The sequence below is a fragment of the Trichechus manatus genome, unplaced genomic scaffold (assembly GCF_000243295.1).
Source record: "Trichechus manatus latirostris isolate Lorelei unplaced genomic scaffold, TriManLat1.0 scaffold00115, whole genome shotgun sequence".
Lineage (NCBI taxonomy): Eukaryota > Metazoa > Chordata > Mammalia > Sirenia > Trichechidae > Trichechus > Trichechus manatus.
The window spans coordinates 1993889-2010404 of record NW_004444051.1 but is presented as its reverse complement, the minus strand read 5'-3'; the positions used below and the strand labels follow the sequence as shown (position 1 = coordinate 2010404).

The window sequence follows — 16516 nt, the reverse complement described above, 5'->3', positions numbered from 1 at the left end:
AAATGTCAAATGCTTTGTTACATATATATTTACCACAATAAAGAAAAGAGTCACCTGATACTGAGATTTAAAAAACAAAAAAAAGTTGGAGCGTCTCAGTCAAATATTCACTAAACCAGACCTTCCACCACCACCTGCCTCCCTTTTCCTCCTGCTCTCCAAGCCCTTTAGTTTCTTCTATTGGGGTTCAAAGGAAGCCTCTAGAACAGAAGAGCAGGTGGAAATTTTGGAAAAGGTACAGTTCTGTCTGACTGATGTCTAGAGCACCACGGTAAGAGGAAAGGAGCCTAAACTGGCTCGCAGCATCTCTGTCACCTGGGCTCCACAGAGACTAGAGGGTTTTCCATTTCTGTGCCCTAAAGCTAAGGGAGAGTCCCAGGATGGTGCAAACAGTTGACATGCTTGGCTGCTAACTAAAAGGCTGGTGTTCAGGTTCACCCAGAGGCACCTTGGAAGAAAGGCCTGGGGACTTACTTCTGAAAGAATCAGCCGTTGAAAACCCTGTGGAGCATAGTTTACTGTGACACAAACGGGGTCACGTGAGTTGAAGTCCGCTGGACAGCAACTGGAACTGGATAGAAAGCTAAGGAGATAAGTTTTTTTTTTTAAATCTTCTTTGTCCATAACAGTCAGCCTCCCTAACAGCATAAAAAATAGAAGCAGCTACTCCCAAGGCTTTCAAGAATTTGAATTTATAACAATTGTTTTCAGATGGCACAGACCCCAGTGAACCTTCAACCCAGCAGCATCTAAGTGGGCCAGTGGGTACCCCGTGCAGTTCTTCATTCCCACAGGAGAGGAAGAAAAGACAGGAAGTGGCCTCTAATCTAAATCTCCAAAGGCCAAACTGCACAGGGCGCCAAATGTCAGTGGAGCAATGGAAAGCAAAATTCCAGAGTTCGGATCCCTCAGTGCAATTTTTTAATGCTATTGCTGCAGTAAAAATTGCCTGATCAGTTTTAAAGCATTGGTTTTTTCTGAAAGCTGTTTTCAAAGAAATTAACTTGTAACTAAGAAATTTTATTTGCTCCAACAGTTTTCCTAGAGATAAAATTTCTAATAATTCCTATCCTTTAGAATACAGTTAAGAATCCAGAATTAAGTACACCCATAGCACTTTAAGGATCTCTGGTGGCGCAGTCACTATGTGTCGGAATTGGCTGGACAGCGACAGGGGTGGCGTAGTCGTTAATACGCTCAGCTGCTAATCAAAAGGTTGGTGGTTTGAACCTACTAGCCACTCGGCGGTGGTTCCACAAAGATTTACAGGCTTGGAAACCCTATGGGCAGTTCTACTCAATCCTACAGGGTTGCTATGAGTCAGAATTAACTTGATGGTGGTGGGTTTGGGTTGGGAGCTCTTTTGGCCAACTTCCACTTAACTAAATCGCCAAAACCTGTTGCCAAATCCACCGCTGAGTGGCTGGTGGATTCGAACTGCCGACATTTTGGTTAGCAGCCGAGCTCTTAACAACTGCACCACCAAGGCAGCTAAATTGCCAGGCTGACCAAATAAATAACTGACGGGAAGTAAAAGAAAACTAACCTTTGGAACACGCTGGATGCTGACAGCAAACAAGAGAAATTGTACTATAGCTTACCAAGAGTCAGCCAGGTCTGTTTCTAATCCTGTTTGTGCCAGTTGCCCTTGTTATTGTAATCATAGAATTTAATTCAATATTAGGTAAACTGAAGAAATATTAATACAGAAACAAAGAACCGTTTCTTTGAAAACTAGGTATCTAAGAAAACTAAGTGCTTTGGAAAGATGTAATAAAAGTGAATCACCAAAAAAGAAAAAAACAAACAAAACCCTGCTGTTGAATTAGATACATATGAGTAAAAGATTTTTAAAAATTCATAAAAATCTAAGAGGAGTCTAAATTCAAATTCCTTGTCATCATCATATATTTTATAATTCTTCTCTTTAATTGACTTTTTTGATTTCTAAATCATACACTGGTCCCACTCACATCAGATAAGAGGGTATTCACTGCTTTTTAAAAAATTGGAAAATGCTGGATAGTTTGCATCTATTTTCCACTCTTCACAGTATCTTTATAATGTGTGTTGTCAGTCTTTAAAAATGGTATTCATTAAGAAATGTTTCTCAAATTTATTTGACAAAAAAAAATCCTTTTTAATTTCTTTTTTGTGTAAGATATAAAGGGACTGTTAAAATATCAAGGGACAGTAGAGTCCCCTGAATACAGATGGGCAAACGCTAAACTAGAAATAATAGGTTAGAAAGAGGGAGAACTGCAATAAGCAGACAAAATACAGTAAAACTTGCAAACGCCAGAACCTGTGTAAGGCGGAAACCTGTCAGAGATGGAGAACTCTAATATTTTCCCCTAAAAGGAGTGATACAAAAGTGGTAAGACTGCACCCTGTCAAAGGTGGAAAACCTGCAAGACCCGGAAAAACAAGGCAGTGTCGTGGAGTTCTGGCTCTCACAGGTTTCACTGTAATAAAACAAACTAAACCCGTTGTTGTTGAGTGGATTGAAATGATAGTTAACTGGCTAAAAAGGAAACAGGAAAAAAAAAACTTGTAAATATGAGAAATACAAAAACTTAGTTGTCTGGGACCATAGCTATAGGGGTGAGTAGACCTAAACATGCCACTGGCTCTAATAGCATCACTGCATTAAAAGAATGGGCTAAGGGCTGATGACCTCAAGATTCCAAAAATGGTTTACAGGATTACCCAGTGTGCTGGAGTCTTCTGTTGTTCCCTCCAGATCCTTGCTCCACCTTTCTTCACCCCACAGGTGACCTGCTCCAACTGGCTTCTCTGTCCTCTGGCTTTTGGTTGGGTTGGTTCTGGCCAATGGGGAGAACCAGCTAGAGATGAGAGGGAGGGATATTTATTCCCACCAGCTCACCTTCTGTGGAGTCACAGCAGGCTGGTTGTGTCCCTTGACTGAAGGTCCAGTTCCTGCCAAGTGGCCCCCTCCATGCAGCATCCTGTCTGCAGACCCCAAAACCACTCCCTCACCTTACACCTGTCAGGCCCAGTGGTGGCCCTGCTTTACTGCTGCAGTACTGCACTATCCTGTTGATTTCCTGATATGCTGTCCACACCTTTGTAGATGGTCCCTTTGTGAAATGTCCCTCAAATGACTCAATGTGAGTGTGCCTTCTCAGTCCTGCTGTAGTCATACTGGTACAACCCATAAGCTCAGTTACTGATAACACTACCGTAGATTTGTATAAATCTTGACAAAATACCACTCAATAATGCCAACAACAATCCAGCGAAGAGGGCATTAGGGCATTATCTTACTATTCAAAAAGGAAAAAACAGTTGCTGTCGAGTCAATTCTGACTCATGGTGATCCCATGTGTGTCAGAGTAGAACTGTGCTCCATAGTGTTAGCAGCCAAGCACTTTAACCATTTGCACCAATGCTATTTTACAGATACTAAAACTGAGACTCAGCGTGCAAATGGTTTTTCCAGGATCACATGTTAAAAGGCAATATAGAAGGAACCAAAACTTAGACCTTTCAATTGCTTGGCAAAAGTTTTCTCCTATGCCACGAAGTGGTAAATCAAGTTAGGATGCTTAGAGTGGTTTTCATTAAAAAATACTAAAATTTTCAGAAATTTATATGCTTAAACAAGTAGGTTTTAGTGAAATGGAAACAGCACTTATGTGAACTAAGTCTTTGACCAACAATAGTGGAAAATATGTTATTATATTTTTAAAACTTATACCCATCCCTGTTAGCCAAGTAAAGTGACATGGTTCGGTGTGCAAAACTTTGTCTTACCTCCTTTGCAGATGCTGGGGTAAAAAGAATCAGGAAACACCGTTCCAGCCTGATATGCATCCTGGTGTTTAAGTAACAGCTGGGGAGCAGGAAAATACAGAGATTAGAGTGCAAGAGTCAACAGCCCGGGAAATGCAGGCCCAGTCAATTTCCACCTATGAGATGCTGGAACTTGTTGGGGAGGAGGAGGAGGGATGGAAGGAAGGAAAGAAGGGATGAAGGGAGGATGAGAGAGAGAGAGGGAGGGAGGGAAGGGAAAGGAAAGGAATGGAAGGAAGGAAGGAAGGGAGGGAGGGAGGGAGGAAAGGAAGGAAGGAAAGGAAAGAAAGAGATAAAAACCTATGCATAATCCAAGACGATACACTACAATATATAACTTCAGTTTCTTTCCTACCAAACACTGACAGGCTAATTAAGAAGTGGCAAAAATCACCTACTTGAATTTCACCTTTCATTTTTTCTGTCCACCCACTAGAGCCATATTTCCCTAAGGCTATTTTGCTTACCAGACCTGAGTTTTTGTAAGAGTTTCATTAATCCTCATTGAAATGAGAAAAATTCAAATATATGTCAGTTTATAGTCGCTACATGTGCTTTAGTATAAGATTATGTCCTTAGTGCACTGGGAAGGTTAAAACAAAGTATCCTGTCTCTTTTAAAAAGATGTGATGTCAGATGGTGGGGATTTTCTTTTAAACATTCTTCCTAAGTAGGCCAACTCATTCAACTTCATTTGAATCCTCTTGTGGTATGCACTGGAGTCCTGGTGGTGCAGTGGTTAAGAGCTACAGTTGCTAACCAAACAGTCAGCAGTTAGAATCTACCAGTCACTCCTTGGAAACCCTATGGGGCAGTTCTACTCTGTCCTATAGGGTCACTATAAGTTGGAATCAACTGGACGGCTACAGGTTTAGTTTTTTTTTTTTTTCCTTGGTGTGCCTAGCTGCATGCTAACCAGTTGCTGTCGAGTCAATTCCAACACATGGTGACCCCATGTGTGTCAGAGTAGCACTGTGCTACTATGCTATCTGCTCGTGGCAGTTTTTCAGAAGCAGATCACTAGGTCTTTCTTCTGAGGCACCCTGGGTAGACTTGAACCTCCAACCTTCTGGCTAGTAGCTGAGTGAGTTAACCATTTGCATCACCCAGGAACAGCTGCGTGCTGGAGGCTAGAAAACAAAAGACATTTCTGAGACTCTCTTACAGCTCAGGGTTTGATGTAGTCCAGATTCTCCATGGATCCCACTTCTACCTCTTTTGTTTCTTCAGTTAGCATAGAGGGTTTGGTTTTTCTGCAAAAGTGGTAGCAGAGGTCCCAATGTTTGCTAGTGAGGAGTCTGACTGAGGTGATGAGGTCCTGGAGCTTATAGTCAAGGTGGTGGCTTCTTAATTCCCTAACTATGTATGAAATAATTGGACCTGGAGCTAATAAATGGGGCAGTGGCTTCTTGATTATGGCTTGGGTAGCAGCTCCTTGGCCCACCAGTCCTGTGTATAGTTTTGGGAGTCCTTCCTGGATCTCATCCTAGAGCCTGTTCCTCCAGTCTTCGTAAAAGATCTATAAGCAAGAAGTCCCAAATTTCTGGCAGTGAGCCCCTCTTTGCTTAAGCTAGCCGGAGTGGTTTCCATTATCTACAAGTGAACTCTAATACTAAAACAAAAAACCAAACCAGTTGCTGTTAATTCTGATTCATGCTAACCCCATGTGTTTCAGAGTAGAACTGAGCTCCATAGGGCTTTCATGGTTTTGACCTTTTGGAACAGATTGCCAGGTCTTTCTTCTGAGGCGGCTTTGAATAGGTTCGAACCACCAACCTTTCAGTTAGTAGCCAAGCACTTAACCATTTGCACCACAGTACAGTGGGAAAAATAATGGTTTGGCAACCTAATTTTTTTTTTTTTTTTTCAGTAAGGAGGTATTAGTATGTGGACCATATATAGAGGAAACAAAACTCCTCCGAAAGACTTAAAAAATAAAGAAAGATAGTATCATCTGTTTTGTTAGTTTTTTGTTGTTGTTGTGTTGTTTGTTTTATTTCTTTTGCTTCTTCTGGTCAGCATTCTATTCCTCTCCTTCTAGAGAGATGAATCCATTTCATTTGCACCAGGTGGGGGTGACCACAGGGGTAAAAGGCCAGTATACCCATCCCCCACCACAGTCTGGCTTAGAGATACACATTTGACCCAAGCTATTTGGGTCAGAACCTTCCCCAAGACTACTCAGCTAGAGCTCTGGGGAAGACACCTTCTTTCCTTTGGGGCTGCTAAGCTTTAAGGATGAGTCCTGATCTGTGGGTGTCCTCCCCACAGAGAAAGGTAGAGTACTGTCTAGACCCCTGGATCCAGCTCTACCCCTGGGTGATCAGCTACATGGACCAGTAAACTGCCCTTTTTTCTAAAAATAGTCTGAGTTGGACTTTTGTCACTTGAAAATAATAATTAACTCTATTGAATATTTACTTTATCAGCCACTGTTTTAAGCACTTTATATGTACTAAAACTTGTTGAGCCTGCATGGCCTAGTGAGGTAGATAATGTTATTTAACACGACAAAATAATTTTGAAGTAAATTTGAAAAATAAATGCACAAAACAGGAAACTGCTGGAATAAAAAGAAGAGTATTGAGGGAGGATATATCCTTCAGATATAAAAATGTATTTTTAAGCTAGAGAAATTAAAATGGCACGATACTAGCACCAAAACAGATAGCTAGACTAATGAAACATAATAACAAGTACAGAAACAGGTTCAAGCATACATAATAATTTAATATATGATTTTAAAAAAAAAAACCATTACCATCGAATTGATTCTAACTCATGGCAACTCCACGTGTTACAGAGCAGAACAGAGACTCTGTAGGGTTTTCTTGGCTATAATCTTTACGGACACAGATCGCTAGGCGCTGCTGGGTGGGTTGAAACTTCCAAACTTGAGGTTAGTAGTTAAGTGCAAACCGTTTGCACCACCCAGGGACCTTCTTATATATAATAGAGATGAGTGAAGGATTGAGTAATCAGCAAAGAGTGTTGGCACAACCCCAATATCTATGAGTATATCTAGCTTACTCTTTGCGCATGGAAGAATCCAGGCTTAGCCTAGATAACACTGATTGAAATTAACATTACCAATAACAGATCCCTGTTATTGGATCTCTATCATACTTTATGCCAAAATAAACACAAGAGGACTTAGAGAGTTAAATGCTTATATGAACACTTAAAAATTATGCTGAGTTAAATAAGTCAGTCACAAAAGGAAAAATAATATATGATCCCTGTTACATGAAATAAGCAAATGTATAGAGACCAAAGTTTATTAGTGGTTACCTGGGGGTGGGAGGGAAAAGGAAAGGGGAGTCATTGCTTAGGGGACACTAAGTTTCTGTTAATGGTGGTGGAATAATTTGGAAAAGGATAGTGGTGGTGGTTGTATAACATGATGAACATAATCAATGTCACTGAGTTGTACATATAAAAATAGTCAAACTGGCAAATATTTTTTATACATATTTTTACCACAACCAAAAAAAAAATGGAGCCATAAATTAAACAGGACAAAATTTAAGTGAATAATCATATCATTTTGGAGTGGGAATTATTTTTCTAAGCATAACATACAGGCAGCACCATAAAAGAAATGATTAGTGGATTTAGCTGCATAAAAATTTTAAGAGTTCTGCATGGTAAAAAGCACATGAAACATATTTACATATTTAAAAGAAAAATAAATAACCAAGGAAATCATTTGATAGATGAAGGGCTAATATTTCTAATACAGGCAGTCCCCACATTATGAACAAGTTCCATTCCTAAATCTATCTTTAAGCCAAACATCAGAACAGTTAGGTATGGTTCATATCTAACATCCGTTAGTCAAATATTTGTCTTCGTGTATAGTGTACCTTTCTATGCATAAAAAGCATTAAAGAAACACTTCCAGATACACTGAAACATCTTTAACATAATCATACAGTAATAATAATAAAGTTTTGATAAGCATTGCAAAGTAGCGCCTGTTTGTTATTACGAACCATTGTATGTATGTCAAATTTTTAATATAATAGGCTTTACGGGAGTTGATTCGTAACTATGGGTTGTACATAAGTCAGACATTTATAACCCAGGGACTGCCTATAAATAAGATATTCTTACAAATCAAGAAAGAAATACTTTAATAGAAAAATGAACAAAAGACACAGACAATTCACAGAATAGAAATGGCCAATAAACCCTTCAAAATATATTTAATCTTATTAATCATAAATTAATGGTGGTGTCAAAGGACACCTAGGAGACAGTCAGGACTTTCACCACCACCCAGCAGTAAGGAGGACATCCCTACCCTCTGGTGTCAGTGGAAAACCAGTTACCCTTGAGTCGACTCCAGTGGAAAACCAGTCACCCTTGAGTCAACTCCAATTCATGGTGACCCCATGTGTGTCAGAGTAGAGCTGTGCTCCATAGGGTTTCAGTGACCGATTTTTTGGAAGTAGATTGCCAGGCCTTTCTTCTAAGGTGCTACTGGGTGAACTCCAACTTCCAACCTTTCAGTTAGCAGCCGAGTGTGTTAACCATTTGCACCACCCAGGGACTCCTGAAAGTCATGGAGGAGAGCAGTAACTAGGCATTTCTACCCCTCTCAGAAAGAATAAACTGGCACTTCTGGCAATAAACTGGCAATGAGAAGATAGGGTCCCTCCTTCCCCGCCTGGAGTGGTGTCAAGAGGAAAGCAGTTAGAAGAGAAGGTTTAAATAAGACCCGGAGTCTCATAACATAATACCCAAAATGCCTAGATTTCAATAAAAAATCACTCATCCTACCAAGTAGCAGGAGGATCTCAAACTGAATGAAAAAATACAATCAATAGCTATCAGCACTGAGATGGCAGAAAAATTAGAATTATCTGACATATCTTTTAAAACAGCCATAATAAAAATGCTTCAATGAACAATTACAAACATGCTCAATACAAATGAAAAAAAAAAAGAAAGTCTCAGCAAAGAAATAGAAAATATAAAGAAGAGCCAAATGGAAATATTAGAACTGAAAAATACAACACAAAAAATGAAAGTTAACATCATCACTAATGGGACAAATTACCATTGCTTGCCTTCTGATATGATGTAAGAATACAACATCACTTCAATGGTCTATGATATTCCTGCCAAAAATGCATAACCTGCAGGGGAATCTAATCATGAGGAACCATCAGACAAAACCAAATTAAGGTAGATTCTACAGTTACTGGACTGTACTTCTAAAAAATGTCAGGGTGATTGCAAAGAAGGTCTGAGGAACTGTCCTAGATTGGAGAAGGCCAAAGAGAATTGATAACTAAATACAAGACATGAGCTTGGATTAGTCTGCACCCATAATGAACACTGCTGAGACAACTGGTAAAATTTGAATGAGGTCTGAGGACCACGTGATAGAGTTATTTCAGTGTTGATTTCCTGATTTTGATTATTATACTATGGTTATGTAGAAGACTGTCCTTGTTTTTAGAAAATAAAGAATGATGTGTTAAAGGATAATGAGTATCAAGTCAGCAACTAATAGACATATACGTTATATACATATACAACAGGTATATATATATACATATATAACAATAAGTATAAATAGAGAGAGAATGAAAAAGACAAATTATCTTATTTTTATAACTTTTCTGTAAGTTTTAAAATACTTTAAAAAGCTAAAATAGGGAATCAGTTAAATTGTGGTATATTCTGGGCAATAGAAAAACATGTAATTGTTAAAAACAAGTGTCAAAATAATCTGTAGAATGTAACTTTTGTGGGGGAAAAAAGTGCTAATATATGCATAGAAACTGCCTGGAATGAAATAAAGCAAAATGTTTACACTGGTGTCTTGGTTATCTAGTGCTGCTATAACAGAAGTACCACAAGTGGATGGCCTCAACAGTCCAGTAGGCTAGAAGTCCAAATTCAGGGCACAGGCTCCAGGAGAAGGCTTTCTCTCTCTGTCGGCTCTGGAGGAAGGTCGTTGTGATGCATCAGTCTTCCCTTAGTCTGGGAGCATCTCAGCACAGGAACCTCAGATCCAAAGGATGAGCTCTGCTCCCAGCACTGCTTTCTTGGTGGTATGAGGTCACATGTCTCTCTGCCTGCTTCTCTCTTTTATATCTCAAAAGAGACTGGCTTAAGACACTAATCTTGTAGATCTCATCAATATAACTGCCACTAATCCATCTCATTACATCTTAGTGATAGGATTTACAACACATAGGGAAATCACATCAGATGACAAAATGATAGACAGTCACACAATACTGAGAATCATGACCCAGCCAAGTCCACAGATATTTTTGAGGGACACAATTCAATCCATGACAATTGGTTATCTCTGAGTTTTTTGTTTGTTTGTTTGTTTTGTTTTTTTTACAATGACCTTCTATTGTTTTATAATCTGAAAAGATGCAACCTTTTCTATTGGGGGGGTGGGGACAGGAAGAAGATGACAACCAACCAAGTAACTCCCATTGCTCTGATTCTACGCTCAACATACCACATTCTATTTATTCCTGTAGAAAGAGAATAAATATCATGGTAATAATGACCATCAATGTAAGGTCAACTGATTCCTACAGTTCTTATAAATCAATAAACTGATTTTCTCAGTTTTATGTATTAATCTCTTATTTATTTGTGTAAGTAACAGAAGTACTTAGTGTAAGTCAAGTCTTTGAGGAGCAATCACCTCTGAATGTATTAACAAAAGATAACCTCCAGAAGAATGAACAAATCAGTCTTATAAGAAGTACAACTAGAATGTTCCTTAGAAGCGAGGACAGCAAGACTTTGGCTCACTTACTTTGGACACGTCATCAGGAAAGACCAGTCGCTAGAAAAGGACGTCATGGTTGGTAAAGAAGAAGGTCAGCAAAAATGAGGGAAACACTCAGTGAGATGGGTTGACACAATAACCACAGCAATGGACTCAAACATACCAATGATCTTGAATATGACACAGGACCAGGCAATGTTTCATTCTGTTGTACATAAGGTCACCATGAGTTAGAGCCGACTTGACCACAAGAAAAACAACAATCTCCAAACAAAAAAGCTCAGTCCTAAATGTGCAGATCATGCCAAGGTACTGCCAGCCTGTGAGGATATGTCTATCCAACCTGCCAACTAGAATCCTGCAGGCCGCTTCCCTCTGTTGACTTTACCAAACTACACCAATGAGTTGACAGGTCACCAACAAGCAGGTAGTAGTAGCGAGAAGGAGCCCTGGTGTCACAATGGTTAAGTGCTCTGTTGCTAACTGAAAGGTGGCAGTTTGAACCCAATTAGCGGCTCCACGGGAGAAAAGACCAGGCGATCTGCTCGTAGAGAACACAACCTAGAAAACCCTATGGGGCACTTCTACTTATGACACATAACAACAACAGCTAATAAATAAGCTATTCTTACAAATCAAGATAGAGAGAAATAGTCTAATAGAAAAATGAACAAAAGACACAGGAATTCACAAAAGAGGTAATAGAAATGGCCAATTAACACTTGAAAATATATTTAATCTCATTAATCATATTAATTAATGACTCCTACATATGGAGATATAAAATGGAGCATCCGTCTTTGAAAATGGACTTGATATTATAAAAGGTAAAATAATCCCTATCTACCTTCATAAATTAAAAGGAGGAAGTGTGAGTACTCAGGGCATTTAGTCATTTCCAGTGAAAACATCAGAATTTGGATTAGACCAACATTGAGAGGGAGTGTTTAGTGTCCATTTCACATATTTTAAAATTAATAATACACACTTGAATAAACGTCTACTAGACAACCACTCTGCTGCACTCAGGGTTGATTTTTCACATGATGAATTAGAAAGATTCTTGCTTCCCCTTCTCTTTCTTACCTGCTTCCTACCAGGGTCATCAAAGATGACAATCTAATATAAATGTTGTTTTCTCCTAGAGGTTCTATTAAAATGGCAAGTAAGGCAGTTGAAACTAATGACTTAAAGTGGTTTGGGATATATTTCAGTTATCTTTCCATCCTGCTTTGCATACTGGATTATAAATACTTATTGGTAATAATTTGATCCAATTCTGATATGAGGGAATACTAACCAATTTTATCAAATGTAAGTATTTAACAATCATCTTTGTCACAAGTAATATTTAGCTATAGAGCTGAAAATAGTGCATAGGGTCAAAATGGGTTAAACTCGTTTGAGAATGGGTAGAGGTGAGCCATCATACAGTTCTAACAGGAATACAGTAGGAGGAGATATCGGAAGGAACATCCCAATGCATACTTCTGAGTAAATACTTCCTTCTCCTCATGGTGATGCAATTTTATACAACACAAAGAGACAAGAAGTAGAAAATAAATACTCATCTCAGATATGATCTCTCTTTATAAAAACAAGAAAGACATAATTCTTAAAACTCATTTCAAAATATTTTAAATTATTAATAACAATTATATAATATATAACATATTAGGATAGCACGTTACAAAAATACCTCACTGGGGAGGGTGTGGTTGGCAAACAAACATAGAAAGTGTGCATTATATGTGTAAAAATAAAAATACAGTATATATATGCCTTTGAATTCTGCTGTTGGTGAAGAATACTGAACATACCATGGACTGCCAGAGAACAAACAAATCTGTCTTGGAAGAAGTACGGCCAGAATGGTCCTTAGAAGCAAGGATGGCAAGACTTCATCTTGCATACTTTGGACACGTTATCAAGAGGGACCAGTCCCTGAAGAATGACATCATGCTTGGTAAAGTAGAGGGTCATCAAAAAAGAGGAAGACCCTCAATGAGATGGATTGACACAGTGGCTGCAACAATGGGCTCAAGCATCACAATGATTGTGAGGCTGGTGCAGGAATGGGCAGTGTTTAGTTCTTGTACATACGGTTGCTATGAGTCAGAACCAACTCAACAGCACCTAACAACCTAACAACATATATATATATCCATATATAATGTTCAAGTAGTACTTAGAGGTAAGCCATTCTCCAAAACATACATTTTTAATCTAAAATATTAATGTTTTGTAGAGACATACAAATAACTCTTAAAATTATTGTTTAAATATGTTTAAATATCTTTTAGGATCTTTGTTTGGTACTACTGAAGAAAGTTAATGCACAAGGAATAAAAGAAAAATCAAGCTTTGTACCTCTTTGTAGTTAACAGTCCCACCTTGAAGACTGAGAAACTCCAGAGCTCTGTGTCCTGAGAAAAATAAATACATAAATCAATTAAGTTCAAATGTAACTGAAAATGGAACTTACTAGAGATCATTTGACAAGAAAAATATTTTATTCAGTGGTAGTAACTATCAAAGAAATAGGAAATGGAAATTAAGTTTGTACTCATTTAAAATCTTCATTAGGCATAATTAGATTCATACAATATATTATTATAATACAAATCAAATTTGCATGGTGGTTTAACATTTCTGCTTAACTAGCCCTATGACTGTGGGTAAGTTATTTAACCTCTCTAGGCCTCAGTTCCCACTTATGTAAAGTTAGGTAAATAACACCCACCTTACAGGTTTGTTGAGAGAATCATAGAAAATTAATGCTAAGTGACAAGCACAATGGTTGATACATGGTAGGATCTCAGTAAACAGAATTCTCCATCATCATATTTTGTCTCACAACAACCTACTAAGGTAGATAAACCTAAGTAGGAAATATGATTGAGGGCCTAAACCACGGATTCATCAGTGATCCTCAAATGTTCTTTCATCATTGGACCATTTGGAAGGACAAAAAAACCTCAGGTCATCTACTCCACCTACATACACACCCACATAAATACATACACACCCTCATCCACACCCACACCCTGAATCTTCTTAGAATCAATAGGAAGACTAACATTCTTTGTGAAGAGATATGCAAAAGTGATACCTTATTTTTATTGTGAATCACATCTAATTTTGTTTTTTATCCATACAACAAAAAAGTATATAAAACTTGTTGCTGTTGAGTCGGTTGCGACTCATAGCAACCCTATAGGACGGAGTAGAACTGCCTCATGGTGTTTCCAAGGTGCAGCTGGTGGATTCGAATTGCTGACCTTTAGGTTAGCAGCCTGAGCTCTTAACCACTGCACCACCAGGGCTCCAAAAAAAAAGAAAAAAAAAGCATGTAGCCACTACTATGTTCTAAGCAAAGAGCCCTGGTAGTGCAATGGTTAAGCACTGAGCTACTAACTGAAAGGCTGGCGGTTCTAACCCACAAGCAGCTCTGCAGGAAAAAAGACCTGGCGACCTGTTCCAGTAAAGATTATAGCCTAGGAAACTCTATGGGGCAGTTCTACTCTATCCTGTAGGGTCGACATGAGTCAGAATTGACCTGACAGCACACAACAACAACAACATATTAGAAGCATTAATACCATAAAAGACAAGTCCACACCGACACAAATAACCTGCATATAGAAAGTCAATAAACTCATTTATCAACCAAAACCACTGAATGAGGCCTGTTATAATTAACTAGCTTACATAAATATAAACCTTCCACTTAGGTCCTGTATAAGAAGTGAAAAAGGGAACAATCAAGATATTTATAAAATCATCTAAGTTATTAGTTAAGTAAACTTTGGCGTTTTAGTCTCCTTTTACATAAACAATTCTCAAAATTTGTGCAGATCCTGTTTCAGGAATTGCTTTCAATTATGTTCGAATCAATATATATTTTACTCTTTAAATGTCTGTTAGGACCTTTGTTTGGCATCTGCTACAGAAAGGTAATTATCTGATTTTATTAAAAATTTTGTATTTCATCTGTCATTTAAATCTTTAAACTCTAAGGCTTAAAAAGTGGAATGTTTCCATTTATGCTTATTCCACTTCAGAACAGATTTTAGTAATTTCACAGATGTTAGAATTGGAAGACACTGTAAAATTTTTTAAGAAGTTCAACTCCCTTGTTTTATCAGAGAGGAATTGAGAGATCAAGTGACTTTCCCAGCGTCACACATCTAGTTTACAGCAGAGCCGGTATTAGAACCTAGGTCGGATTCTCTTTTCCAGTATCTTCTGCCTCCCTTTTAGCAATAAATGTTTAATGGAAAGAACACAGGACTAGCTGTCAGGACATGTAATTCTAGACCTGCACTAACAAGTTAGCTGTGAAGCTCTGGAAAAGACCTCTCTGGGATCAGGTGCCTCAGCTGTAAAATTAAGAAACTGGACTCAATATCCTTTAGCGTCTCTTCAAGTCATAAAAGTCTATGATCATAAGGTTCTTGCCTACTGTAGCTCAATACCTATGTCTATTTTGCCTGATAACTTTCCCTATTTTATTTTTAATCTTGTTCTGCTGTGTAACTCCTAGATGTGGTATAACTACAAACTATCATTATTGTTTTTATCTAAACTAAAGGAAACCCAGAATATCAGGTACATCTGAAATTAATCTGAAAATTGCTGTAGGATGCAATCGTATGTAATTACATTGCAAATTGGCTTATACTTCCCACATGTTAAAATATTACAAATGCACTTTGTTACAAGAGCCATAATCTTTATGTCACACCTATGTATATCCAGATCGCTCTGCCTTCGCCACAGGTTGTTGGCACCAGCTCGCAGTACCCCTCTTCTCCTCAACTCCTGCCATCATTCTGGGCACCTCTAATGTCAGTGGAGATGACCATTCAAACACCCTTATGCATTACTTCTTAACCTCCCTGAAGCCAACCACCTTTAAAGTCACTTAACTCAGGGGACCCACAGCCACACATAGCCTTTTTCATATGCTTGGAAATGTCTGTCCCTCAGACATATAAAACTACAAAAATTCCTCACTCCTACAACATTTGGAGTCCCTGGATGGCACAAATGGTTAAGTGCTCCACTACTAGCCAAAAGGTTAGCAGCTCGAACCCACCCAGAGGCACCTCAGAAGAAAGGCCTGGCAATCTGCTTCTGAAAGGTCACAGCCTTGAAAACCCTATGGAGCACATGGGATGGTCATGAGTCCGAATCAATTCGATGGCAACTAACAACAACCGCTTACAACATTCCACCCATCTTTCTCCTCTCCCATTCTATCAGTTCTGCTTCACTGCAATCTCTAGTTCATCTAGCCCCTCACTATTTACCCACCCAAAGAAACACCCGGGGAGGCATCCACTCTCTTGCTTACCTGCCCCCACCAATGAACTCACCTGGACAGTCCCCATCCCTGGATGACTCCAATCACAGCTTTCTCCTCTCCCCTATCAGGCTACTCAGTGCAGCGGAGGAAAATTGTATCAAGACATGGGGCAAAGAAACTTTAAATCTCTCCCTCAATTTCTTTTGGCACATTTGTGGCCCTTTCAATAGCATGACAAGTCACCAGCACTTACCTATTTCTATGTGTGTTGAAACGCCACATGATGAACCTCCATGGCAGAGATACCCCAGCAAAACCAGCAGGCTGGACCAGAACCTAAAAGCAGACATGCTGTCATTATTCACAGCTCCACTGGGGATTTGGGAAATGCTGGGGGCTTCGGCAGCACGGGGACTCTGAAATCCCAGCAGAGAGCCACTGCTTTTTCTCTAAGCAGATCACTGACACAGGAAATGGAGACTCATTTCCCAATAATATTGTTTTCCAATGAAGTCAACTGTCCAACTACTGTTTAGCTTTACCAGAACAGCAAATAAACTCTGTCCGTCTTGGTGGGGGTGGTGGGGGGGAAACAATAAACTAAAATCTAAAACACA

General features: G+C 38.8%; 1 protein-coding gene across 1 annotated transcript in view; it reads right to left on the bottom strand.

The window, feature by feature from the left end:
• GPLD1 (glycosylphosphatidylinositol specific phospholipase D1) overlaps positions 1–16249 on the bottom strand; it is a 63602-nt gene extending 47353 nt beyond the window's left edge. Inside the window, exons 1-3 of the mRNA XM_004383989.2 lie at positions 16153–16249; positions 12959–13014; positions 3778–3856 (exon numbers count right to left, since the gene is read on the bottom strand). Of these exons, the coding sequence (XP_004384046.1) occupies positions 3778–3856; positions 12959–13014; positions 16153–16249 (232 nt within the window). The remainder of the gene's footprint in view (positions 1–3777; positions 3857–12958; positions 13015–16152) is intronic.
• Between the last annotated feature and the right edge of the window lie 267 nt (positions 16250–16516).